The 26,927-nt window shown below is 38.9% G+C and overlaps 3 protein-coding genes across 15 annotated transcripts in view; 2 read left to right on the forward strand and 1 right to left on the reverse strand.

Annotated features, from left to right (window-relative positions):
- ITGB3BP (integrin subunit beta 3 binding protein) overlaps positions 1-26,927 on the reverse strand; it is an 81,492-nt gene that overhangs the window by 44,503 nt on the left and 10,062 nt on the right. The gene's annotated exons all lie outside the window — the stretch shown is intronic.
- Positions 1-26,927, forward strand: part of EFCAB7 (EF-hand calcium binding domain 7) — a 56,111-nt gene that overhangs the window by 10,932 nt on the left and 18,252 nt on the right. For 3 of the 11 annotated variants that reach the window (XR_013840357.1, XR_013840358.1, XR_013840362.1), the window contains 12 exons: positions 1,521-1,716; positions 2,590-2,714; positions 6,054-6,195; positions 6,607-6,716; positions 8,159-8,310; positions 8,489-8,622; positions 13,197-13,345; positions 14,144-14,353; positions 16,546-16,653; positions 18,083-18,167; positions 20,196-20,576; positions 23,620-23,695. Coding sequence is in view for 3 of the 11 variants with exons in the window: in XM_079982399.1 (XP_079838525.1) it covers positions 1,521-1,716; positions 2,590-2,714; positions 6,054-6,195; positions 6,607-6,716; positions 8,159-8,310; positions 8,489-8,622; positions 13,197-13,345; positions 14,144-14,353; positions 16,546-16,653; positions 18,083-18,157 (1,401 nt within the window). In the remaining 8 variants the exon portion in view is untranslated. The other 8 variants (XR_013840356.1, XR_013840359.1, XR_013840355.1 and 5 more) reach the window with 8 other exon arrangements.
- PGM1 (phosphoglucomutase 1) overlaps positions 26,364-26,927 on the forward strand; it is a 36,901-nt gene continuing 36,337 nt past the window's right edge. The window contains exon 1 of the mRNA XM_079982400.1: positions 26,364-26,678. Coding sequence (XP_079838526.1) covers positions 26,433-26,678 — 246 coding nt within the window. The 5' untranslated portion in view covers positions 26,364-26,432. The remainder of the gene's footprint in view (positions 26,679-26,927) is intronic.

Here is a 26,927-nt window from a genome sequence, read left to right on the forward strand (position 1 = left end):
AGCTCTTCATGTTGCAGACATGAACAATAGAGCTCAGTGTGGTTGGCCTTTGACAAAGTAAAGGTATAGGTTTGCAACCTTGAAGTATGCTTATTAATATGGTAATGTAGCTAGTACTTATAAATATCTTATCACACACTGTGTCTTGGATGCAAAGTACCAGGAGTGGAGGGAGAAAATGTATTGGTGCTATTCAATGTGCTGCTTGGCAAGGGAGTGTAAGACTTCTCACAGTGAGGCACCACAGTACATCAGAGGTTGTGTTATAGTATGACAACCATGATAAATAAGGAAGATACATGCTGTAGCATGGAAACTCTAGTCGGCTATAAGGATCTCTTGAGAAGGAACTTGTGCAAATGGAAGAGCTTCTCTGAATATGCAGTCATTTCTTTCATGTGACACTCTTTCAATATGCTAGAAATGAAGAAGCTTTTTACTAAAGGGAGAGTCACTGTCAGCCTGAGTGTATTAGAACAATAGAAATATAGAGTTGGAAGGGACCCTAAGGGTCATCTAGTCTAACTCCCTGCAATGCAAGGATCTTAGCTAGATCATACATGTATCAGTGAAATCCAAACTTGCACTGGCAGACTTGTGCTCATGCAGTAAGTCATCCCTCTCCTCCCCGCAAACTTCACTCACACCCCAGATCTGCTCTGCAGCGTCCCCCCAGTCCTCCAAAGCAGATTTTGAAGACTGCAGGGGGAGGAGAGGCAGGTAATATCCCATTGTGTGAGCAGAATTCAGTTCTGCTTGCAAACATAAACCTTTGGACACAACCCTATATACAACTATATATTTATGGCAGACATCAAGCTTAATACTTAAAAATAGAAGGAGTGTAGAGAGTGTCAGAACAGGAGTAGTATCCCATCGAGCTATATTGACAATGTCTTTTTCTCATAAGAGTTCACAGTGAATATAGATGAACATCCCTTTTTTAACAAAGAAAAATAGGATAAGGAATGTATATGTGTAAAATAAGTGTTGATTAAAGGCTGTTCTTTCCAAATACTTTCCCGAGTATGCAGTGTCATCTATCACAATACTATCTTTCTGGCCATAGCTAAAGCAGTGTTCTTTTAAAAAATGCAACTGTTAATTTTATGTTATCTGGAGTTTGTTAATCTTGGAGTTTACCTTATCTGAAATGACTATGTTGTTCATTAAAGTTTCCCATCCAGACTCATAGAAAAGAAAAGAAAACTCCTTCATTTAAAATTAGACATAAAAAGCCAGTCTGTCCACAAATATTTCTGGTAGACAATATAAATCTTATCTTCGGGTACCTTTCATTTTTATTTTCTCTCAGTTGTATGATCTCCTCATTGAATCATGTCTCCATTTTATTGTGCCACTGGAGAGTGGTCAGTTTGATTCATGAAAGCAAGATGAGGATTGTACTAACAGAAGAAATATTTTTTATCTGTTGATCTATTTCTTGCTTAGTAGTGCCTTTGTTTATTTTCCTTCTAAAATACTTAAGAGACCAAGGTGTGTGTGTGTTTTGTTTACAGTTTTGTAAATTGTATATGACAACCAATGAGCAATGTCTGAAGAACGCACTAGAGAAACTGGAGGTTGACAGTAAACTGAAGCGTCAGCAGTTTGGAAGTCAACTTGAGACTTCATCAGAACTGGCTACATCACTAATATCAAAAACAATACCAAAAACTGCAAGGAAAACAGAATCCAAACCAATGCTAAACAGAGGTAATATTTTTTCAAACAAGAAAGCTCTACTTCATAGAGTGTCATTTCCCCTCTGCATGACACCTTGGATATAGATTTTTTTCTCTCTTTTTTGAAATGTGTGTTCATTTATTTCACTAAAAATATTTGCTTTATCAATGGTAGAAATGTCTCTCTGGTATTTCCAAAGCCCTAGGCTCAGAAGAAGTTTTGCTACATCCCTCATTTCAGCATTTTTCTTTCTGTAGCATTAGCTGATTAATGTTTGAGTGACCCCATTTACACAGCATATCCCAATAGCACTCTTCTGCTGCTGTTGCAATGCCACAGAAGAAGCAAGCTACAGTTTGGCTTTCATGTCTTCTGAACCTTACTTGCAGTTTGTTTTTTTCCAAATAAGCTAAGAGCAAACCTTGGACCAGAGATCTTCCATATGTTGTGTTTTGGCAAATGAACCTTTCCTGCATTATGAGTGGCTGGTTCACTGAAAGCTGGCAGAATGTCCACTCTATTTAATAAAAGGGCAGTTTACAATTTAAATTTGGCCTTACCCTGATAAGATTTAGCACAGTATTATATGACACCAACTTTGTGATATGGGTTATTTAATGTTTGAATTAATAGATTTGATAGATTCTCTAATCTTTTAGTGCAAATATCACTTGGCAGCTGCTGGGTTGGAGATTCATTACCAGTAGACTTGGCAGGTTCAGTGCAAATCAAAGCAGATACCAAATTTTTCCAGTGCATATACTGGCCCAGCAAAACACAAATCAGTTTACCAGACCAGATTAACTACTATAAGGTATATTTATCATTCTGTATCTATTTTCTCACTTGATGAATGTAAATATTCATAAATAAGGTGCTATAAATAAAACTCTGCAATTGTAGGTCACTGCAAGACTTCTTCACAGTGTTCCTCAGCTCCAAGTTGCAAAGCATCTGTTTCTTCCACTATCAGTATGGGTGCCAGCAGCAACAAACATTCGAAGCTCATTGAGGCAAATGCTGCAAAGGTAGACTTCGTTAATTTAGTTTGACTCTTGCTCCCCCTCACCAGGTATAGACATTGCATTTTAAATAGAAAGCAATTTTTCTCTCTTTTATAGCTTATGTTTTATTAACTGCTTGTCAAGGGCAGCAACACAGCACACAGAGATTTCTGGTTGCAAAACACTATAAACATTTTTATATAATGTTGGTTTTGCTGACATCCCGTTATTTAGGATCATTTTTCAGGTGTGAAGGTTTGCTAGAACAAAACATGTTTTTCTATAAAGGAAAGCACTCTTGGATAAAATTGTTAATGACTGTTTGAGAAATGCAAAATTGAATAATTTATTAGTACTTTAAATGCTTAAGTAGCCTGAAAGATTATATATCACAACCCTCTATAGGCAAGGTAATTGGAAATAAATATCTTCAAACGTACCCAGATCAGAAGACATTAATTGGTAAATATACACTGTAGCCTGAAAATATTGACTGTTATTTAGACTAATAAGTTTTACAAGTAATTTCTTTTAAATAAGTCATTCATTCAATAACCATTCCTAAGGGAGAAAGACAACAAAGTCACTTTGCTAAGTCAATATTTGTAGAGTGTTAATATTGATCTTTTCCCTTTGTTTTCCCTTTCCTGATTCAACCTTTACTAGTTTTCTTTCAGCAGAAAATAATAGCTAGAGAAATATAAAACATTAACTGGAAACTGCTAAGATACATTAAAAATGTGCACCTTGAGACCTCTGTGTAAGGGAGAACGAATGGTTATGACCACATAATATAACTGCAGCTAGAAGACTGAACTGATTGTTCTCTTGAGTTACATTTTTGTTTCAAATAACAACTCTGTATTTGTTATTGAACTCTGAAGTCCTTTATATCTTTAACATTGCTAGACAGTGACATTTGTTCTATATTAAAATTTAAAAGCATCCTCTCCAAGGATTTTTTTCTGTGTGTTTAGGTATCCAAACCCCTATGCAATTTAGCCTGTAATTCCAGTATGTTCAAAGATGATATGTTGTTGGTTATAAAAACACATACAGTAGTTTTCTACTAGTTGTAATTGGTTCAGTTTCAACAACCTATTAGATGGTAATGAAAACTAGCTTTCTAAGCTGTTAGCGAATGATCAGTTTGGTCATCACAAGAGTGATCCACCGCCTGCTTAAATAGTGAAGTTCCCAAAGATGAGTTTAGTGTTCTGAGTAGGTTTCTATTAAATTTTTGCTAATAAAAGTTCATCGTTGTTCTTTTGACTTGCACCCCATTGTGTATCTCTTAATAGTATTCTGCTGATAGCTATTTGTGCATGAGGTGTTTTTGCAGGTAGAACAGGAGTATTCCGAAACAAGGTTTGGTTTCCTAACAGGTGGGCACTGCTAGAAAGGACAGGATCAGCTGAGGTGTCTGGATATTTTCCAGTATTTTTCTGAGCACTACAATTACCTCAAACCATTAGGTACCAGTTCCACTTCAACTGTTTTCCCACTACATGTAATACACAAAGAAGGAAAGCAGACTTTCCCCACATGGGGAACTGCGTGGTTCCCAGCTTAAAATAGGAGATATATGTGAATTTCCTTTCCCATCACAAGGTGCAGCAGAAAGCTGAAACCCAACTAAAACTTGGATGTCTACTTTAGACTGGTTATTGCAGCATGCACAGGTTATGTGGCAAATAAAAATAATCAGGAATATATGATAAATTTCCAAGCCATTGCAATTTCTAATTGCAGACATCCCTGACAATCGGGAAAGCTTGATAAATTACGAGGAACATTCATCTATATGCTTATAACCCCACCCTGCCTCCAGTCTACCACATAAGAATAACAGCAAAGCATTCGTAGTAGAGCCCTTCCAGTTATGCTATATAGAGTTGAGCAGTGTATGTGATAAATTGCAAAAATATCCATCTTAGTCAACTGTCCTGTACTGAAGATAGGCAACTCCGTAATAATATGATATAAAAGAGCAATAGAACCTGTGACCCCCTTATATGGGAAGTGTTCTAGTGAATGTAGGAATAGGCTGTTATGAAATAAATGTAGAAGAATATGTAAAAAAGCAAAATCCATCTGAAATATTGTAAACCAGAAAACTTGGTGAATTCCATGCCAGAATTCATTGCAAACAGCAGTAGATGCCATCATTTATGATTTGTCACTTGACTTGGGTTAACTTTTCTCTTGGATTTAGGCATAGACAAGTATACTTTTTCCAGTATAACCATTCCTATGATTTAAATCTGCAGTGTCAATTAGCAAGGCATATAGAAAAAGCCATTCTATGCTTAAACAAACACAGTGGCATCATGCAGCTTTATCCCATACATGGTATCAAGTCCTACTCCAAAGTAACTGTAAGTAGGCTTGTAGCCACAAGCCTTGTTCAATTAATTGGACCATATATGGGGAATTTTAGGCAAAATGAATGGCAGTTTATCTTATTTGATTGTGCCCAAAAGCTAAAAAGCCATGGCCATTTCTCTAATACACTTTCAGCATTTAATCTTAGTTTTCAGAGTGTGGATGTTCCTTATTATTCAACATTTTGTTCTTTCCCATGTCACACTCTGCACTGCAAATTGAAATGAGCCATACAATGTGCAAATATCAGTTTGAAGAATGCTATATTATCTTGGTTTACAAGTAGATACAGGGTCTGTAGCACCACCTTATGCTCTTCAGAAGCATAACAGGCTAGAGTTAGGGTTTTTTCTGAGTTTTTCAATCCTTTCCACAACATAGACAGTGTTTTCTGCAGAATTATTGCAGCTGAATTTTTCTGTTATTTGAGACATACAAATCCACTCTGGCATTTAAATATTAGGAGTCAATATAGTGCAGTCTCAACAAGAGTGAATAGTGAGATGTCCCTGATTGAAACATTGTCTTAGCTAAGAATTTACAAGGTTGCCCTAGCAAGTTACTGTTTTCTCATCCTCTGCAACAATCCCGTCTATAATGTGGGATAAAACTGGAAACCTTAAAGCGTTGTTATAGGGATGACTGGGATGATGTACATAGCATACTCTCAACACTCCAAGTGCCATATAATTTATAAGTGTTATTATTGCTGTTGTTAGCAGTACTGTTCTAAGTTGTATCAGAAGATATGTTGTTGTCGCAAGCAAATTTTCTGAAGGGGAATGTTCCAGTTTCCAATTATCCAAAGAATTGTGCAGTAAATAAAGTTTGGAAAATAAACCTTCAAAAGATCGGACACTAACCTTTTAAGACTTAAGGAACCTCTTGGCCAACAGATGGTAGGAGTGACTAGCAAAGTCACTGCCTTACAAGGAATTAAGTAACTTCTTTTATATTAATTATTTGATTTGTCTCTAGGAATGGCAACAGGCACAGTCCAAAGGATGCTTCTTCTTAGAGGAAAATGGAGAGATAATTAGTCATAAATATAAGTTGTTTTTATCTCAGAGATCTACAGTATGCATTACCATTAATCCTGTGAACCTTCACCAAATGGAAGGTAGGAATACCTTTTTTAAAAAAAACCTAGGGGTTGAAAACTGGGAGATGTCCCTGTAATAGAACTGCACAAAGGATTAACGGAGCAGCCCAAGATAAAATGTAACCATTGCAGGGTTGCAAATTCTTAATTCTAGCATTTTTTAAAAAAAACCAAAAACATAAATGTTAATATTTCTGGTCTTTGACCACAATAAAGATTGATTGATTGATTGATTGATTGATTGATTGATTGATTGTATGCTGCATTCAATCACAAACATGCATTACAACTGTTTTCACTGCATGTGAGACCTTACAATGATAATGGGCAAAACACGATGGATTCTTTTGGTACCACTGTATTCAGCTGCATCACTCAGTTAATGACAGATCTTTGACTATTAGTACAATTTTGCTTGCTTTTTGACAGGAAAACCCTCTCCTTGGTTAGTGGTGGACACAGCTTTGTACATACTCAAAGAAAATGAAACTGAAGAAAACATACAGCTTGTCGGCTTCACTGAGCTACGAAATAAAGAGGTCATAGACATTTTTAAGTTACCTTTACTGACTTTATATATGTAGCATATTAATAATGATATCTATAAATGGCTGGTACTTTGTGCTTTGCCATTGAGAAAATAGCTAAATTATCAATGAAGTAGTCAACGAAACGTAATATTATTCCTAACAGAATTAATACACTGTTAATTATATACTTTCCAAATATTTCCCCTGTGAACAGATGATAACAGCCAAAATCTGAAGAATCCCTTTAAAAAGTTACTTATGTTGGTTAGGCCTGAGAAGACTGTTGATTTCCATCACAACACATAAATGTGGACTTGAATAAGCAACAGAACTTTCATTTTAATTTCCAAACTGTCCTCAAGTGAGTGTAGTAGAAATACTAAGATAAATCAAATACTTATTACTTTTATTTCCTCCCATACCAGATATGAGTCAATCCAATTGGAGGGATTATCTTATTATAAACCCAATGTAAATAGGAGTCCAAGGCCTTCTATGTCCAATCTATTTATTTATTTATGTATGTATGTATGTATGTATGTATGTATTTAGCACAATAAGTATACATATGTAACCCACTTCTGGTGCAGAGTGCTGATGTCTTCCCTCAATATAGCATTTCTTTTGGAGGGCCATTGCAGTGTTCCCCACATTTGGCGTACTCTGTTTTGTATGTGATATAATGCCATTATTACCCCTTTTCATCGAGGTCAAACAATATGTGACTTTAAGGATAGGATTCAAAAACATTAGGACTGGCCACATCCTTTTGTTTACAAAAAGTAGTTGCAGGAGTACAAGGACTGCCAGAGTATAGAGTTTAATCCTAAGGCCACACATAATTTTCTCATTGAAAGTTAGCTCTGAACCTGCTTCTCCAGTGCTTGAAAAACTACAATTGGTGAGAGAGATTCCCCATGCTCACACTGTTTTCGAGGTTTTACATATTGTATTTGTTGCTTTGTAAACTACTTAGAGACTATCTTAAGCATTAAGTATATAATGGTACATAAACATATAAAATAAAATAAATTTGTTTGTTTGTTTACATGAAAATATGCTCACTTCCAGAAAACACGTCCGGGAACTGGGCCCAAATCCACTGCATTCCAATCTACTTTATAGAGAGTGGGAATGTGCAGCTCTCCTCCACATTTTAAGCATTTATTACAGCAAATACTGTTGTACCCAGGTTGCCTCGTAAAGGGTGAAGCAATGCTGTGTGAGCTTTTGAGCACAGGCTTCTCCTTTCTGAGTCCAGAACTCAATTCGGTGCACTTCATTGGCTCTTACTTTATTATCTCTAGTTCCTTTTTTAATCTATGTGATCTACATGTGGGAAAGGTCTACAAGATATGAACTCAAATACTTGTTGGGCTTGTATGAGGAGAAAGAATGATGGTGGTCAGAAATCTAAAACATCCTGCATCTATTTTTTCCCTTTGTGGTAGGTTTTTGGTTGGAGAGGCGAACTTGAAGGTGGTGTCTATTGGGTAATTCCTTTCACCACAGGCTGTAGATTCAGAAAATCAAAAAAGCAAATTAGAAGAGAAGCCAAACTTGTACATGGAGATGGAGAATTCACAGCTACCAAAGAGTTCCGGTAAGGGAGGCCAGCTTTTGTGAAATTTAGGCTCTTCATATTTTAACAAAAATATGTTGCTGAAAAAATTGTCTCCCAAAGAAATCAGTCTTCTGAAATGAACTGATGAGTGAGTCCAAGGGATGAAATGAAGGAAGCAGACAATCTATTGAGCTGCTTTTTCTCTTCAACCTTTCAGAGCAGCCTTATCAGAAATATTTGAAATGATTGATTTGGATGGGAATGGCTTTCTCAGCCTGGAAGAGAACAACTTCTTTGAAATGAGAACTAGTGGAGAAAAGTGTGATGAAGAAGCTTGGGCCATATGCAAAGGTAACACTGAAATTATCTATATGCAAATTTAACCTCTCTATGCCCAAGTGCAGCGTCATCTATCTGAATGCCTTTGGCAATATTATTCAGATAATCATATGATTAAATAGAAATGCTGATTACATAGATTCACAGTTTATTAGCATGAGGCTACATGGAAGGAACAATATAGTTCGCTAACTGTTAATGTAGTTTGGGTGTATTCACGGGCAACGTTATTTTTCTAATGAAAATATACCATAGAATTCAGCATCTTAAGCTCTGTGTGACATATATTGCTTTGTCATCTCCCCCCTCCCTTATTGCTTTGTGCTGTTGTTACGAGGTCTTTCTATTACTTCATAAATTCATTTCTTTCCTCTTTCTTCTTTTAGCGTGCATCTCTGTAATATCAAAGGCAGCTCCTTCAGTCCCCTGACTGTCATTTTCAGTCTTCCTGCTAGCTCTCCCATTTCCTTTTGCTTTATTTTGCTCTTGCCTGAGGTCAGACTGTAAGATGTCCCTAATAGGGGGTTATGTTGGAGAATAACAAAAAAAAGGGGGCAAACCCTCCACTGCTTTATCTCCTCATGGCTTCTACTCTTGCAGCTTCAGTAAGTCTCATGTCAGTTGTGGGGGGCATTCCAGATGGTCATTTTATTGCACAGTAAATGTACAGTTGTTATTCATTTGTTGCAGGGGATCTAAATGTCTTTGCCCTAAGGTAATGTTTCTTTTTCATTTCCCCAGCATTCAAGCAGCAATATTTTGTTAATGGGAAAATGTGATGTTTTCCTGCACATATTCTACAGTGCAGAGCAGGAGTAGAAAAGCACAGGCCCAGGGACCAAATGTGGCCCTCAGACTCCTCAGACCTTGCTTCCCTCATAGATCACACCCCCTTACTGACTTTGTTTTGCACCCTCCTCAACTGTTGTTGTTTGGCTTGAATTGTGATGATGCCCCTTGCTTATATGAATGGAGAGAGAGAGAGAGAGAGAGAGAGAGAGAGAGAGAAGGAATAAGCCTCTTACTTTTGCATGGCTGGAATGTAGTCTACTGTACAAAGGTAAGAGTCAAATCTGTTGTGCCACCACTCCAGACTCTGGAGAAACATGGTTTTGTGTCACAGGCACCAATTGATTAATGTCCATGACTTCACCAAAATACTTCCCAGCACATTTCCTGCATTATTTTGTAAAGCTTGTTTTATTTTAAATTACTTCTAGACTGGTATACAGGCAGCGCTTTCCATGTTAAAATGAGAGTTCATATAACCTACCATCCTCCTCCACATAAATGTCCTGCTACTAGTGTCCACCATGTTTTGAAATCCAGCTGAAGTATCTTCCACTTTTAGAAAGAAAATGGGTGGAAAAATCATAGAATTGTAGAGTTTGAAGGGACCCTCTGCAATGCAGCTGTCCCATGTAGGAATCAAACCTGCAACCTTGGCATTAGCACCCCTGTGCTCTAACCAAATGAGCTATACAGGTTCTATTACATAAAAAAGAATATTGAGATATTGGCACTCAGAGGCGGAAGGGAGGCAGAATAGATTTGTGTTTGCATGAAAGGGCCCATGTTATGCTGGCTGCTTGGTCATCATAATAATCATTCATTCATTCATGTCAATTGCATTTTAAAAAAAAGTTTTATAACGTGTTCACGCCTTTGGAAAAATCTGGCTGCATAAATGTTCCTGTATATGTAGATATATTTCATTGCAAATAAAACTTCAGGAGGTTCACGTAACCACATTGAAAACTATGTCTGTTCAGCATGTGTGCACAAATGCATGCCACCTCATTCTCCTTACTGTTGGGAAGTGCGTAATGAGTTCATGCATGGCAGGAATTGCATTTCCTGACATGGAAGAGAATTGAATTAGCCCTTACTCATCCAGAGTGCTGTATGTTCTCAGTTTTGAATTTTTAGATTGTAAATATGTTTGATAAAACTATGACTGTGCATGCCTTCTGAGACTTTCATCTAAGCATTCAACTATTCATAATCCACAGACATAGTTCAATTTATTGTCACTTATTTGGCCTTCAGTATCACAAATTAGGAATTGCATGCTAAGAATAAATGATCTCGCACATGGATGATATGAAGGTAAATTCATTAATGCTTATGAGAAACTTCGTTATTATTACAGCACAAAATAGAAACTGGAATTAATGAGGTGTATCAGTAGGCTTGCAACAGCTTAAATAGACATTTTAAAGGCTGTGGTGCTTTGTTAATTCCAGCTAAAATATTCAGCATTTGACAGATCCTGTTTCATATTACTCTGTAAAATCTTTAGAGCTTTTTATGTTTTCATTGGGACGCAGGTGGCGCTGTTTTCTAAATCTTTAAATCTTTAAATCTAAATCTTTAAATCTAAATCTAAATCTGTTTTCTAAATCTTTAAATCTTTAAATCTCTAAATCTTTAGAGCTTTTTATGTTTTCATTGGGACGCAGGTGGCGATGTTTTCATTGGGACGCAGGTGGCGCTGTGGGTTAAAGCCTCAGCGCCTAGGGCTTGCCGATCGAAAGGTCGGCGGTTCGAATCCCTGCGGCGGGGTGCGCTCCCGCTGCTCGGTCCCAGCGCCTGCCAACCTAGCAGTTCGAAAGCACCTCCGGGTGCAAGTAGATAAATAGGGACCGCTTACCAGTGGGAAGGTAAACGGCGTTTCCGTGTGCGGCTCTGGCTCTGGCTCTGGCTCTGGCCAGAGCAGCGATGTCACGCTGGCCACGTGACCCGGAAGTGTCTCCGGACAGCGCTGGCCCCTGGCCTCTTAAGTGAGATGGGCGCACAACCCCAGAGTCTGTCAAGACTGGCCCGTACGGGCAGGGGTACCTTTACCTTTACTTTTATGTTTTCATTAAGGAACACAAATTCAGACATCCTTTATATGATGGCTTCAGTCCAAAGGACCATGTGACTAATTCCATATGCCCAAGGGAAATTGAAATTGAGGGGACTTCCATGAAGATCTCAAAATCTGTTGCTCAAAGAAGGGAATTATAAAAATCTCACTGGACATGCCCAAGCCTTTGGGCAGACATAAAGTTCTCAGCTTTGGCTTTGCATTTTGTGCATTTGGTTTCTTACATATTTGAGAGTAGGGGACACAAGTCAGAGAACAAGGGAATGTATATCCCTTCCTCATTAATTCTTACATTTTCTGGAACAAACACAGCAACAATACTTAGAAGACATTAGCCGGCCCATCAAAAGGAAGCAACAGCAAAAGCTGTGAATAGATTACTTGGCAATTAATCAGCTGGAGGGTTCAGATGAACCTCATAAATCTTGAGAACAAAGTTCAAGCAGTTTATAATAGCACCTGAACCCTTAGATTTATTCATTTGGTAATCTCTTTTAAATAATACATAGTAAAGAATTAGCATTGTAATGAAGATGAGAAATCCATTTTTAAATATTCTGTGCTTTAAGAACATTTTAATTTTGTATTTGCTTGATGACCTGGTTTTCTAGCAAGAATTTGCTAGAAGAATTTGCTGAATATTATTGGAACCATATTACTTTTCAAAAATCAAACTTATCTAAGATATGAGCTCACAGCATCCATAACATAAAATCCTCTCTCAGTGATGAAAGTGAATGATAATTTCATAGATGCAAATAGTGGCATTCTTGTATCAATCCAATTCTCATACCAAGGATTGCCACTTGGTTCCCCCTCCACAATTATACACTGCAGAAAACTGTAGACATTGTTTATATACTGTATTCATTTACTTTGCAATACCTTGTCTTCCATTAATTTAAAAGCCAATATTGTGTTTATTCTTGTTGCTGAAGAAATCTAGGTTACTACTGATCTAGGTTGCTGTTTCCAAAAATGGGGATTGGCCATTAGCCTCTTTCATGCATCACAGTATATCATAGTTAATAGTTTACCATGAATATGCCCATCTTGGCCAATTTGCTCTTTCCTGCTTGCCCTGGGAAGAAGAAAGCCATAAGAGACCTTACAACGAACCACAATTTGTGGCCAAGGTTTTTATTGATTTGCTGATAAAACTCCACCCACTGCCTCAAATAATTTCAAGAGAAACTCATTTAATTTGTCATTTCTTGCATGTCGAGTTTTCCGTGAAGCCAAATAAATAACTTTGTCATGTATACATTTCATAACAAATTTTCTGAAACACAAGGATGCAAAATCAAACCTTTATAATTACTGACATATATACCAGGACTGGGGAATCTGGTATATACGACAGCTCCTGTCTTCCCTTATTATTTCCTTGACAGCTGGGGATGATGGGAGTTGCAGTCCAACAACATTAGGAGGGCCATAGGTTCTCCACCACTGATGCAAACATTGCCATCAAAGTGCCGGTTCTTCACAGAGTTTCACAAATCAAAAAGACACAGGCCTGCCTAAAGGAGCTTACAGTAGGAGGCAATGTGAACAAAGGAAGTAAGAGAGGAGCAAGTGTGGCAAACAACAAAATGCAAAGAGGGATGGGAAGGGCCAAGGGATGGAATCCAATGTTTGTTTCTCCTGAATACAGGCAATTTTGATCGTTTCCACTGTAGCCTGTGAAAATATTTGCCTTATGTTTTCTTAGAGAATTTTGATATGAAGAACAATGAACTCACAAGACAGGGATTTATGGATCTGAATCTCATGGAAGCCAGTCAACAAGGCAGGGATCTTAGCAGTCTCTGGATGACTTTGCGGTCAATGGGCTACAACAAAGCATTGGAATTGACTGAGGTATGATCAATGTTGGGCAAGGTGAGGGGGAAGTAGCCACAATGTGCAATTTTGCTGATCTTAAGTTGAACCAGTTACAAAGTCGTAATGTAAGTATGTGCTTCAAGCTTTGCATGTTATCATAGAATCATAGAATTGTAGAGTTGGGAGGAACCCCAAATTAATTAATAGTTTATGTGTCATATAGATACCCAAAGTAAAGGCATCACATCTGTTATCCAAAGGGAAAGTATCCAAAACTTTCTCCAGTCCAGCAGGTAAAAGGGACTAATGAGACTGACAATATGGAATGGAATCCAAAAACAGTGCAGCTGGCAATTGGTGGTGGTTCTTGCTGCAGCAGTTCCTTTGGCCAAAGAGGCAAAGCAGCTTTTCAGATGAAGCAAAAATTGAAGCTCAGAATATTCTCTGGCATGCATATGCATTTGCTACCTCTTCAGATATTGTCCATGTCCATGTAAGGATAAGTAGTTCCCAGTTATAGCTTGGAAATAAGATAACGGTCCATTTCAGTCATCAGGGGAGCACTGGCTGCTCCCTGCTCCATTGTTAGCATTAACTGTAGCGGAGCATTATGTAGCATTGTCACAATCATAGCTAACCAGGGAAGGAGCATTCAAGGCTTTTAAAACCAACTGTTGTGCCTATCTTGCAGTTTTAGGTCATCAAATAGAACAGGTCTAATGTCATTTTCAGGTTCCCCTACCCAAAAATTTAAATTTGGTTTCATTGAATGGATCAAAATATGATATCTACAATGATAGATATAACAAATGTCCCCCCCCCCACTCTTTATAGGCATGCCCCTTTTCCATTCGCGTCTATGCAGAAAAATGCAAACCCAGGATTCAACCTGTTTGTCTGGAAGCAGGTGGTGAGCAACTTAAGACAGCCCTTTGTATGAGTGTGGCTAATAAAGGAGACGCTAAGCCGATGGATGCCAGTGAAAATATAGTTATTTACACTTATAAAAGTGATACACGGATCACATCTGTTATTGGAAACAAGGTATTATATGAAATATATATAACAGGAACAGCCCTTACATAAGCATTTCCTTACAAATTCTTTTTGTATTTTTACCATTTGCTTATCACAGTCAGACTGGGACCAATCTAACCCTTCTAGTTAAGGGTCTTTGTTGTCAATGACTTGAGCTGGACTCTCACGTTGAAGCCAGACATGCAGTAAGCAGTAAATTCTGACCAAGCAAAGCCAGGAAATGAGGTGTGACTGGCTCAGCGGGACAGTGCTATGTTGCTGCCTTCCTGACTGTGTCACTGCTGTTTACAGGATAAAGGTGGGGCAAGGCGATGGCAAGGTCAGAGCTTCATGGGCACTCCAGTGGAGACAACTGGGTGTTCTTGCCTGTTTACTAATCAGCTCCAGTCACCTGATGGGCCCAGAGAGGCATCAATTGGAAGTCCCTTTGCAGAACAGCTTGTTATTGGAACCACTTGTAAATGGATTTCATAGGTGATCTCTTCTCAAGTTGTTGCCTGACATCTTAATGTTGTCAGGTGATTGACCCCAGCTACATCTCAAAGTTGGGTAGGATGCAGGGTAAGTTCCCCACTTGTAGCCTAGATTGTCAGCAAACCTGTGATAGGCTTTCCCCTATGATGATTGTTGTCACCATGCTGTCAACCTGGACTTGGGTGGTGGGGAGCCTGCCTAATGACCAGTTCACCATATCCAGATTTATACTAGGTTTACAGCAAAGAAAGGGAAGCGGTTTGAATTTAAGGATCAAATGGATCACGTGAATCGGCCTAATGAACACTCTTCATTTCTCCTTCCTGATTTCTGTGTATATATTCAGGAACTAGAAAAGTTGGTATATTGGGCATTTCCACAGTATATTTTGCAATTTATCTTTACTAGGTTTATTTCAACTTATTGCAAGTTTTCATATATTCCGTATCCATATTAGTGAAACATTTTATTGCCGACAAATTCCATTCCAAATAAGCAATGAAATATTAAGAAATAAAAAAGGAAAATGGCAAACAGCTAGTCTTCAGTGTACTCTATACTTAATTATTTATCCAGGCTAATCAATATCACATTAGCTCAGTAACAGAGAAAAGCAAATAGACCAAACTTTCTGTAGTGTTCTTTGCAAATGAACTTTAAGGACCTTGTGTGTACGATAAAATATGCTTACCATAATAAAATATTTCTAAGCACTTTGTTTACTAAAACATGCTATACCAAATGGCAATCCATTTAAACCTGAGTAGTCCTAATAACAAAGTTCCTCTTGTCTATATTTCCCTATACAACAGCTTTAACCACTTAGTTGCCAACAATCCCACCTTAGGCTATAAATCTGGTCCATTTTTTATTTTAAATCTGTTGATGTGAAGAACATGTGTAGAAAATGGAGTGGGGGATAACCATGTATGCTGTCCTCAGCTCCTTGAAGGGAAGGTAGGAAATAAATGTAACAAACAATATTGATGATGATAATAATAATAATAATAATAATGCTTGTTGGTTATTCAGGGCCATTATGACCACCATGCAGGTTGCCCTGCATGACATGGTTTAATGCCTGGATATTTCTGTTTCAGCCATGGCACTACTGAGGAACCAAGTAACTTTTAATTTAAAGTTCAACTTTGCTTTCCTCTTAAGTTGTTGCAGTGAGTTTCTATCTCTTCAAAACACCTATTAGTGGACAGATGCCCACTAATAAGCCCTGGAGCCTGAGAATTATTGGCCTATAGACACAATAATGACATTCACAAACATTCATGATCTCCTTGGACAGTCTACTCCCAAACCAGCCTTTGGGAGTACTGAACTGCTGGTGATAGACCATGACACAACTGGAACAAACCACTGTCAAAACCACTATTTTATTTTTCTTACTGGGTTTTTGAAGGCTAGAGATAGGGACATAAAAAGCCACACACAATTTTTAAGAAGCAAAACAAAAATAAGTTGATCTGATATTGCTGGTTGAATTTAAAGATGGGTCCTGGGCCTCGAGGGGATTGAAAATCACTGCCCTGTATAGATTGAGTTAAAAGCAGAACTCCCATAGCTAATACTAGGTTTATGATCTTTTCAATGGACAGTATTTAGATAATTTCTTAATGGTCTTGCTTTTTCTTGTAGTGTCATTAATATTAATCCCGTGGATTGATACTGCTCTAAATGTGTTTATGCTAAAGTTGCTTTTCTCTTAACAGTCTGAAAGCAAAACAGTAATTCACCTCAACAATGAGCAAAGTAGAAACTGTGTCAGTAACAGAGGACTCAACACTTTTGCCATTGAAGTAGCATCCAACTCCATGATGGTAATTGCATCTATTTATTTAAGATATGTATATTCTGCCTTTTGACCTGCCTTTTGACCTGTCAGGGTCCAAAGGGCAGCTTAAAACAGCAAATGTAATAAAACAATACCACAAACAAACCAGGGACAAAACTGATGCTGTTTAAAGCTGTGCAGTAATACGCTGTAAACAAAACGTTATACACAACCATTTATGTCCTGTACTTTAAAAACATTTTCTTGCAGACTTGAACACGTGAAAAGAAAAAGTGTCAATTTTTAGGAAAGTCTAGACAACGTGATAGGCTAGACTTTGAAAATACATTTTGTGTCCATCATCATAGCCAAATGTGTACAGTATTTATTTCATGCTGTTGATAGATTTGTTTTCCTATTCTACAAGTTTCACAATGCTTTCAAGTACAGGATAAACTTCTTTTCACCACATCTTAGATCTAGAGTTATACACATGGATCTCACAATAACAATTTTCAGTGTTTTCCCCAGTGAAGAGCTCTCCAAAGTAAACCCCCAAACTGTTCTCTAAATGTGGATGTTTTGGTACAAGAACATCTGATGGAGAAACTGCCTCTAGTGTCCATGCCTGTGCCTTTTTCTGTTCTGTTTCCCTATTACATATGACCCAGCTGTCACTAGTTCCCAGGTATAGTACTGAGTTTTTGGTAACTATACTTGATAAAGCATTCTCCCTGTTTTTGCCTTGAGGGTTCCCTTTTTGAAATTTTGCTAGCACAAGTTGCCAGACTCATTTTTTCAGACTTTCGCTCCCTTCACGGAGTCACTAGAGTTCAGTCACTTTGTGGGAATGAATGCATACTACCCATAGTGCACATCCACTTAAATACATGCATATGAGCATTGAGGCAGCATGCAGTGCACAGCCCGCCATTTCACACATTGCAGCTGCAGAGGTATATTTTGAATGGCTTGTCACATATTGTAGAACAGTTATGTTTCTCATGCTTTTCATTAACCAAAAGTCTAGGCTTTCTCACAATAGTAGATCAGGGTTTTCTCAATGTGTAATAATGGAGGGAAAGGATGCTTGGCCAGTAATCCTCAGTGGGTGGAATCCACTTGGTCTTCCTTGTGCTTTTGCTCTAGTTGGAAGTGTCACTAGTGGAGGGATGGGGTGATTTTTGCTGATTTCCTTCTCCCCCCAGCAGTTCCCAATGCTTCCTCAAAAATATGGTAATTATGTAGAATTCTAGAGGTAAATCTCTAGCGTATTTACAAAAGTCAAAACATAGATGTAATTCTATAACTAGTTACAGGGGAAGTGTGGGATAAACATTCAAATCAAGAAAAATAAATGGGGTGTGTGTGTTAATATATCCTAGGTAACTATCGACACTTTCCATAGTCCTTGCACAATACAAATCATTTTTCTCTTGAAATTGTTATTTCCTTTTTCTGCTTTTTGTATGCAGGTCTGTCAGCATGTGATGCCACAGAATGAGCAAGAAGAATGGATATACAGCTGTGTTTATTCTATCTTGCCTTAAGCTATCATAGGTAGGAAATGGCATTCTCTTGGTCCTTGTAGAAAAGATTCAATCTTGCACTACACGTTGATACATGGATGGCTTGATTTATCTCATCATTTTTAAAACCAAGAATCTGTTCCTCATTTTGGATTATTGTGGTTATCTTTTCAAGAATCTATCACAAATCTTCAACCTTTGCCTTTCTGTACAGTTTCATACATAAGCAGGGGACTTAACAGAGGTGGCCTGATCCAAAAAACACGTTCTAATATTCCTAGACATTTCTGTGCATAAAGACAAACATCAGAGTGCAATATGAAGATGATGCCTCACATCAAAGTTTCTTCGCTCCACTTTCAAAACTGCAGCTTTCTGTGATTGCAAAGCTGGCTGTGGCCTTTTATCTGGGATTTGGGTCTGAAATGGTCAATCATGCATTCATAATCTTAAACCTGTACTATTGCTGCATGTTTGTGTACAACTGGTCATGAAGACTCTGCAAAAACTGCACCTGCAGGTCCACCTCATTCTCAGCCTTGTGAATAATACAATCAGTGCATTGTCTGTAGCATCCATTGTCTGTGCTATCCTTACTGCAGGTGATGGACTTGGCCTACAGAGCTCTTGATAGCTAAAATCCATATTTTAAATATTAACCCCTCATATTACAATGTCTAAGATATACCAAGAGGGTCCAGTTGATTATGGCAAGTATGTGAGGAGTATATAGAATGAATTTACAGAGCAATATTTGCAATGGCTCATCCACAAAAATTAACTTAAATTTTTGAAGAGTAGCCAAAACCTGAGTTTGCCATCTTTTGGAAGCAATGTGAAAACATTTTAATTGTTCTGGCTTTGGGTGGTGAGAATTAATACAACAATAAGCAATATTTAGCATGACTATTTTTATGACAGTCTTAATATGTGGAATATATATATATATGAGAAGTTGCTTTTTCCAAGCTCTATTCCTTGCTCTAAATTGGATTGGGATATGAGAATTGTAAACTGGCATAAGCTTGCTCACCTGAGCTGTAATAAACCAGGCTGTGTGCACTTTTATCAGTTCTTCCCCTCCATTCTAAAGAGTACTTCCATTCAGGGTGGGACCAGACTGTTGGTGCTTAAACTAAAGAAGTAGCAAAGTGGCTTTTGAACTGATTGGGGAAAGCCAACAGGAGCTGAGAAGTATTGGCTCAGGATAAAACATCCCTAAGAGATGTGTGTGAAAATGTTTGATTGTCCAAATGTGAGAGGATGATACCAAATGCCATAAGGTGAAAGGCATGTGCCAGAGGCATTTGGAAAAAGAGAGCTGGCATAGGTGTTTATATGCTCATGCTAGAGATTGGCTAGAATAAAGATGGGTGGACTGGAGTGCTTGGTTTTAAAAGAGAGCAAGGAATACAGAGAGCACAATGGAAATGTGGTAGGCATGGTATGAGATACGAACACTATACAGTGGATAGGGAAGGGCACACTGGAGGTGGTGTTGCTCTGTACCTCAGTGATTTTGAGTCAAGCAAACTAGAAATCCCCATAGGGCAGACTCCTTCATGGAATTCCTGTGGGTGGCAATACTGGGCCCAAGAGTAATATAGGAATGCAGGAATGCAAACTTTGCCACACACACACACAGAGGAAAAAAGTATCAGGCAGACAATCCAAGATGCAAATTAATAATTCAAGGAGCACATCATTAAAGCATTAAGATCAACAATAAATAATTTTACAAATTACCTAAAAAGACAACAAAATGATCTGGACTCCTTGGCAGGTTTTGAATAAACATCCACAAATTTATTAGTTGAACACATGATAGATAAGGCAAGGATATGTACAATTTTATAACATGCAGAGAGCAATATGTGCAAAGAAATCAGAGGGGAGCTGATGGAAGTCCTTGGTGGGGGGGAGTGGGAGGGATGGGGAGGAAAAAAGGGGGAAATAATGTAATTGACTATTTGGACTGATAATTTGTTATGTTGAAATTGTTTAATAAAAATATATTTTTTAAAAAGATCAACAATAAATATTATTGAATACATTAAAGGAGGATAGCAGCTAGAGAGGCGGTTCAACTGTTGGATGACAAAGGAGTCAAAGACATGCTAAAGGAGGAAAAGGAGATTGCATAGATACAAAGAATTCAATCTTGAATGCAAACGATGTAAGAGATCCCTGTGCTTTAGCTAACTTTATAAGGAATGGAATCTTGGGAACTGAAATAAACAGTGGTGACAAGAGATGAAATTCTAGACTTTATTGATGAAATACAAACTGCCAAATCAGCTGATCCATAGGGCATCCATCCATGAGAGAAATTAATGTCTGTCATGGGAAAACTGGTGGAAAGCATTGTTATAGCTAGGATTGCCAAGCATATGGAAGAATAAGTCTTGCTGAAGGAGAAACAGCATGGGTTCTGCAAGGGGTAAGTCTTGTCTAACTAACCTTTTAGAGATCTTTGAGATGATAACACACTGAGCATATCCAGTAGATATTGTATGGGGTGTGTGTGTAGTATCCCACCCTTCATTCAAAGATCCCAGGATGGTTCACAACAGAAAATGAGAATACAAAATATATAATAAAACTAAAACAAACCAATAACCTCCTAATAACCAACAGGAAGTTTACACATTGCTACCCCTATCACTAGCAAGTCATTTTGCCAGGGGTGAGGAATTTCCAGCTGCAGATCTAATTAGGCTCCTCAGCCCCAATTTAGCCCATAAGACTATTTCTGCCAAGCTGCATCCACTTGACATCAGATGCAGGGGAAATAATAATGGTGTGTGTGTACTGCGTCATGTGTTCTATTATGCAGGGCAGGGCTTACCTGCCCCCCCCCATATGTTATTCAAGTTGGCACCCCTGCTGCCAACACTTTCAGCTCCCACTGCTCTGCTGTTTGCTTGCTCAGATACTGATTCAAGCAAGGGCTGTCAGCTTATACCACAATCCAATTTTAAGTTTATATTGAGCTTATCTGGTGCACAGAGGACATTTCAAAGAGGATTCAAAGACCATGTCCACCCTGTGGATACAGGGTCTTTTCTTCTTCGCCATATTGTCCATCGACTCTGATGGAAGAAAACAGTGCGACTAAGATAATGGGCATATTAAGTTTATATTGAGCTTATCTGGTGCACAGAGGGCATTTCAGTTGATGCAGTGGCCCTGAACAAACTGGACAGGGCAATGTTCTGGAATTTAAAATTAGGCCACAACTTTATTGATTCCCGGTGTAGGCTGGATTTGGCTTAGGCATTGGAGGGCTGGTGGAGGGCAGGCACATGATAGAGTCAAGACTAGGATTAATGAGTCCTCCCCAAGACACAGGTTTACACGGATGACCCTCCCAAGCCACTGAAGAAAGCTCTGTGGCCCATCTGCCATACACCTAGGCTTTTGGACAGAGACTTCCAACTAGACTCTAAGGGGTACCCTCTTATTGCACTGTTCTGTGGTGGCGTTGATGCACCACTGCACCCCCCGCCTGATGCTAAACTTAAAGAATTTCATGCAATGGCTTCTCCGCCAAAGTTGTGACCATTGCTATGGGGAAGACAAATCCAATATTAAGTTTATACTGAGCTTATCTGGTGCATCAATGTCCATTAAAGACTCATAAGCAGTTAGGGGAAATGACAGGTCCTGTTAGGAACCAGTAAGTGTCTACAGAACAGGAAGCAGAGAGTAGGAATAAATGGAGAGTTCTTACAAAGAAGGGATATAAGAATAGGATCATTATTTGGATTGCTGTTTTTAAACTTGGCCAAGAGTTAGGAATGAGCAATAAGGTAGCAAAGTTTGCTGACGATCCCAAATTGTTTATGACAGTAAGAACAGAAAGGAGCTCCAGAAGCAGCCTTCCAAACTGGATGAAAGAGCATCAAAATAGCCAATGTGAGTGAATGTAAGCAAGTATAAAGTGATGTACATTGGGGTAAAAAAATCCTAATTTGATGTATATGTTTTCAAGTTTTGAACTGGCAGTTACTGGCTAGGAGCAGTGGTGGATAGTTCAATAAAATGGCAGCACAATGTATGACACCTATGGAAAAAATGATTACCATGTCAGGGTTAATTAGATAAAGAATTGAGAAAAACCGAGTCAATACATATCTTTGGCGCAACTGCACTTGGAGTACTGTGTACAGTTCTGGTTTTCACATTTCAAAAGGGAGAATTGAAAAAGTTTCAAAACGCCTATGAGGAAATGTTACAACTGCCTACTAAAAACAGGCTTATAATTTAAATAAGAGATCAGATTTATATGACCTTGTCTAAGAAAGTGCAAGAAGTCTTGAAAAGCTATATTTATATCACAGCCACTCTTGTAGACTGGCTTCTTATGCCGTAACAGGATACTAGGCAAGTAAATGTCAGTTATGAAATTTAAACCATGCTTGGTCGAGTGCAGAAACTGCCTGCTTAAGTCTATCTAAAACTGTTCTCATATATATGTTTGTGTGTGTATATATATATATATTTATATATATTTATTTATATATATATATATAAGAAACTGTAGAACTAATGAAAACTTCATGTTTGGAAAGTAATTTTTAAACAGAGAAGCTAAAACAACATGTTTAAACAAGGAATAATAAATGAACCATGTATTCTAAAGTATAAGGAAGGCCTCTAAAGTATAGAGAAATAAGTAAAAATAATAAATCAAGGTACTGATTTTTAAAGTCCTAAATTTCCTTGTACCAGTATACCTTAAGAATCTTGGCAATTCTTCCATCAGGGCAAGCATAGTGTGATTTTGTGTGTATGCAATTTTTTCCATCACCAAACATCTACTGATCCCTTTTGCTGCTCATGAATAAAGGCATCCATTTACCAAATATTGCCATGCACGGTGTCTATCTTAGAACTGTAGAGCTGGAAGGGACCCTGAGGATCATCGAGCCCAACCCCTTGCAATGCAGGAATATGCTGCTGTCCCATATAGGAATCGAGCCTGTGACCTTGGTGTTACCAGACCATTATCTAACCAAACTACCCATGGATTTTTCCATCTCCCTTTTTATATTGGACTGAAAAAGCCAAACAAGTACGTCTCTTCTGTCATAAAGTAAGGCTACATGATCTAGCACAATTGTTGGTAGTTTCTATATAACCCAAAGACAAGGCAGAATTATTGTTTTCAGAGGGCTTGCCAGTGTGGGCCTCCCTGTACTGTAGCTGAAAGCATCAGCCTCTGGTAAGCTAATTTTTAAGAGCAAAATAATGAGAACTGCTTTTTGTTGTTCTAAAGTAAAAGAAAGCTTTATGAAAGTCAAATAGGATTTGCAAAACCATGCTTATACTTTGGTTTGTAGGATGCTGAATTATTTAATTTTAAGCAGTGATGGTATTAAGTTGTTTTTTTTAAAAAAAGACTTTTATAAAATTATGACAATATGCATAAATGCTTTGCTAGATAATTCCAAACTCCATCCTCATGCCACACTCCGCAGGTTACAGCATCATGCAGAACCTGCAAGAGGTCTCTACATGACTTCAGATGAGGCAACTCTAACCTTTATCCAAACAGTAAGTGGAGTTTTTTCTTCTTCTAATACTTGCTTATTTGAAGCTAGATTAAAGCAGTCATTCACTTTGCACAAACCAGATGTTTCATATGTGAGAGCATGAAGTAATGTCTAAGGGCTTAGGCAGACACACACAGACTTCTAAGGACTATTAAACACCTTTCCCAGGTGTCAATTGTCTAAAAACGCCCACATTTGGGGAAATTATTATTCCAAGTATTTATTCTCTGAGTTTCTTCTTTTATAAAATGCATTTGCCAAAGTGTCAGCTGCCAAATAAGGAGAGGGGTCACCCCTACTAAAATTGTTCCTTACAAAACTCCTTTCTTCCCTCTCATCCAGAGGGGCAAAAATACAGGTACATGTTTCTTTTTGTCTAACCATAACCCCCCCCCCCCCATTGCAAGGTAAAACAGCTCGAGAAGATTGTGAGAAATATCTGGGGGGAAGGGGTTAAGCAGCCCCTGTCTCACACACTCAACTTAGTCTTCCATCACAGAAAGCTACATCTGTGGCTACATTTCGTAAACTAAGAAAACTGGAGAAACTACACACAATTGAGCATCATCATAAGAGCATATGACTTGGCTCTGCAGGGTCAGACTAAAGTCTGTTTAGTGCAGCGTTCTATTACCAATAGAAGCCATTATGAAAATGGCTTATTTCCCCTCTTCCATCCCAATTCTTTTTCCATTTATATTGTGCATTTTTTATTTTATTCCTGAGGGACAAGGATTGTCTTATTATTTATATTTATATTTATATCTATATTTATATTACATTCTGGGCGCCTTTTTGCCACTGATAAGTGGGGTAAAAATACTTTAAATAACTGGGGCATATGCAGTATTTAATCTTCTACCTGACTGCTCATTGTTCCATTATGAAGAAATCACTTTTTAAAAAGTGGAGTGAAGTTTGCTTCTGATTTTAATCCAGAAAAAAACTGTATCCAAGATACTGCAACTTCAGGAAACATTGCTCAGTGTAACCAGTTTGAGAAGCTCCACTTCAGAACTCATCAGTGTACAGTAACCCAGAGCTATAAACTCCAAAAGCAATTTGTGTGGCACATAATGCTTATTTTAGAATGCTTTGATCTGTTGAGCTTTTAAAAAAAATCAAAATGGGTTGTATCGAACTAAGGTCCAATCAGAGTAGACCCATGGGAACTCCTGGACCTAAGTTGTGCTTATTAATATCAATGTGTCTACTCTGAGTAAAATTAGCATTGGCTACAATCCCTTGTTTTTAACCATTTGACTTTATTATTGACCTAACCCCCCCCCCCCCAGCCATCTTCCCTTCTCTGAAAATTGTGGCCTAATTGAATAAAATAGATTAACATTGTATGTGTATACATGGTGTTTTTCAATGTATAAGGGGGCTGGCCCCTTTCCGAGGAGCTTACTATCTTAAATTCAGCAAACCATGGGGGATGAGGGAGGTGGTAACAGATAAGCAAGGAAGTAATATAGGATTGTTACACTTAACCATGCTTTGATACAGTTAAAACTGGAATGAAGGGATTATACCATACTTCAGATATGATTCTTTTAAAGGAGGTGAGCAAATAAAATCACTAGCAGAAGGTGGATTGGTAACCCATATGCAAGAGAACTAGTTGATGATTATATATTTGTTAGCAGTGCTGATGTACAGCTCAAAGACCCCATTTTGCCCCCCAAAGAGCAAGGTGATGGACAAATAAAAGCTTGGACTTTGTCTATGATAAAATTTAAAAAATCCTTCCAGTAGCACCTTAGAGACCAACTAAGTTTGTTATTGGTATGAGCTTTCGCGTGCATGCACACTTCTTCAGATACACTGAAACAAAAGTCACCAGACCCTTATATATAGTGAGAGGATGGGGAGGGGTATTACTCAGAAGGGTGGTGGGAATGGGTGATTGGCTGATAGGTGTGCTAAACCTGTTGACTGTTAACCACTGCAATTGGTCTTACAGGAAAAAGCAATGGGTGAGATGGCTAAAAATAGCTTTATCATGTATAATGAGATAAGAATCCAATGTCTCTATTCAGACCAGGTCTCTCCATGGTTTTAAGTTTGGTAATAAGTTGCAATTCAGCAACGTCTCTTTCCAGTCTATTTCTGAAATTCTTTTGTAATAAGACAGCTACTTTGAGATCTTGTATAGAATGTCCTGGGAGATTGAAGTCTTCTCCTACTGGTTTCTCTGTCTTGCGATTCCTGATATGATTTATGTCCATTTTATGTCCTGATATCAGATTTATGTCCATTTATCCTTTGGTATCTGAAGAAGTGTGCATGCACGAAAGCTCATACCAGTAACAAACATAGTTGGTCTCTAAGGTGCTGCTGGAAGGGTTTTTTTTATTTTGTTTGAACAAAGTGAAATAGTCATGAATGAAATATGTCTCGAATCTGTGCGTACTCCCGCTGTCGGCTATGGGCTGCTGCCGTCTTATACATCCCTACCTGCTTCAGTATGAAATCAGTGAGCACAGGCTCGGGCTTCGTCGGCGCAGCACCCAGCCGGGAAGGGGAAGCGCCGAATGGGGCTGCAGGCGGGCGATCCGGAAGGGGAGTCTCATCTCCGGCGCCTGCGGCTTTAAGAGGGCGGAGCTGGCTGCTCGGTGTGAGAGGTGACTGCAGAAGTCCAGCCCCGCCGCTGCTACTAGAGGCGGAGAGAGGCGAAGGCAGAGTCACCCTGCGGCCAGCCCAGCTCCCCCGATCCAGCTCCAGCCCTCGGCACCATGGTGAAGATCGTGACCGTCAAAACCAAAGCCTACCCCGACCAGAAGCCCGGCACCAGCGGCCTCCGCAAGCGCGTCAAGGTGTTCCAGGGCAATGCCAACTACGCCGAGAATTTCATCCAGAGCATTATCTCCACCACCGACCCCGCCGAGAGGCAGGGGGCCACCTTGGTGGTCGGCGGAGACGGCAGGTTCTACATGAAGGAGGCGATCCAGCTCATCATCCGCATCGCCGCCGCCAACGGGGTAAGGGGGGCCGGAGGCGCGGGGGTCTCGCTCTCTAGGCGCCCTGGCAAGCGCGCTGGGGGAACTGGCCAGCTTCGGAGGTTCCCTCTCGGCGCGCAGCTCGGGGCTTCCTCTGCCCTCGCTTCGTGCGTTCTCGGGCCCCGCGGCTGTCCTGCAACACAGGCGTGTGAAATGAAGCTGGGCGCGCAGGACAACTCGTTGCCCGAGGGAAAACGAAATGATCAGGCATTGCCACCACAAACCATGCTC

Source organism: Podarcis cretensis, assembly GCF_951804945.1.
Source record: "Podarcis cretensis genome assembly, chromosome: 6".
NCBI classification, from domain to species: Eukaryota; Metazoa; Chordata; class Lepidosauria; order Squamata; family Lacertidae; genus Podarcis; species Podarcis cretensis.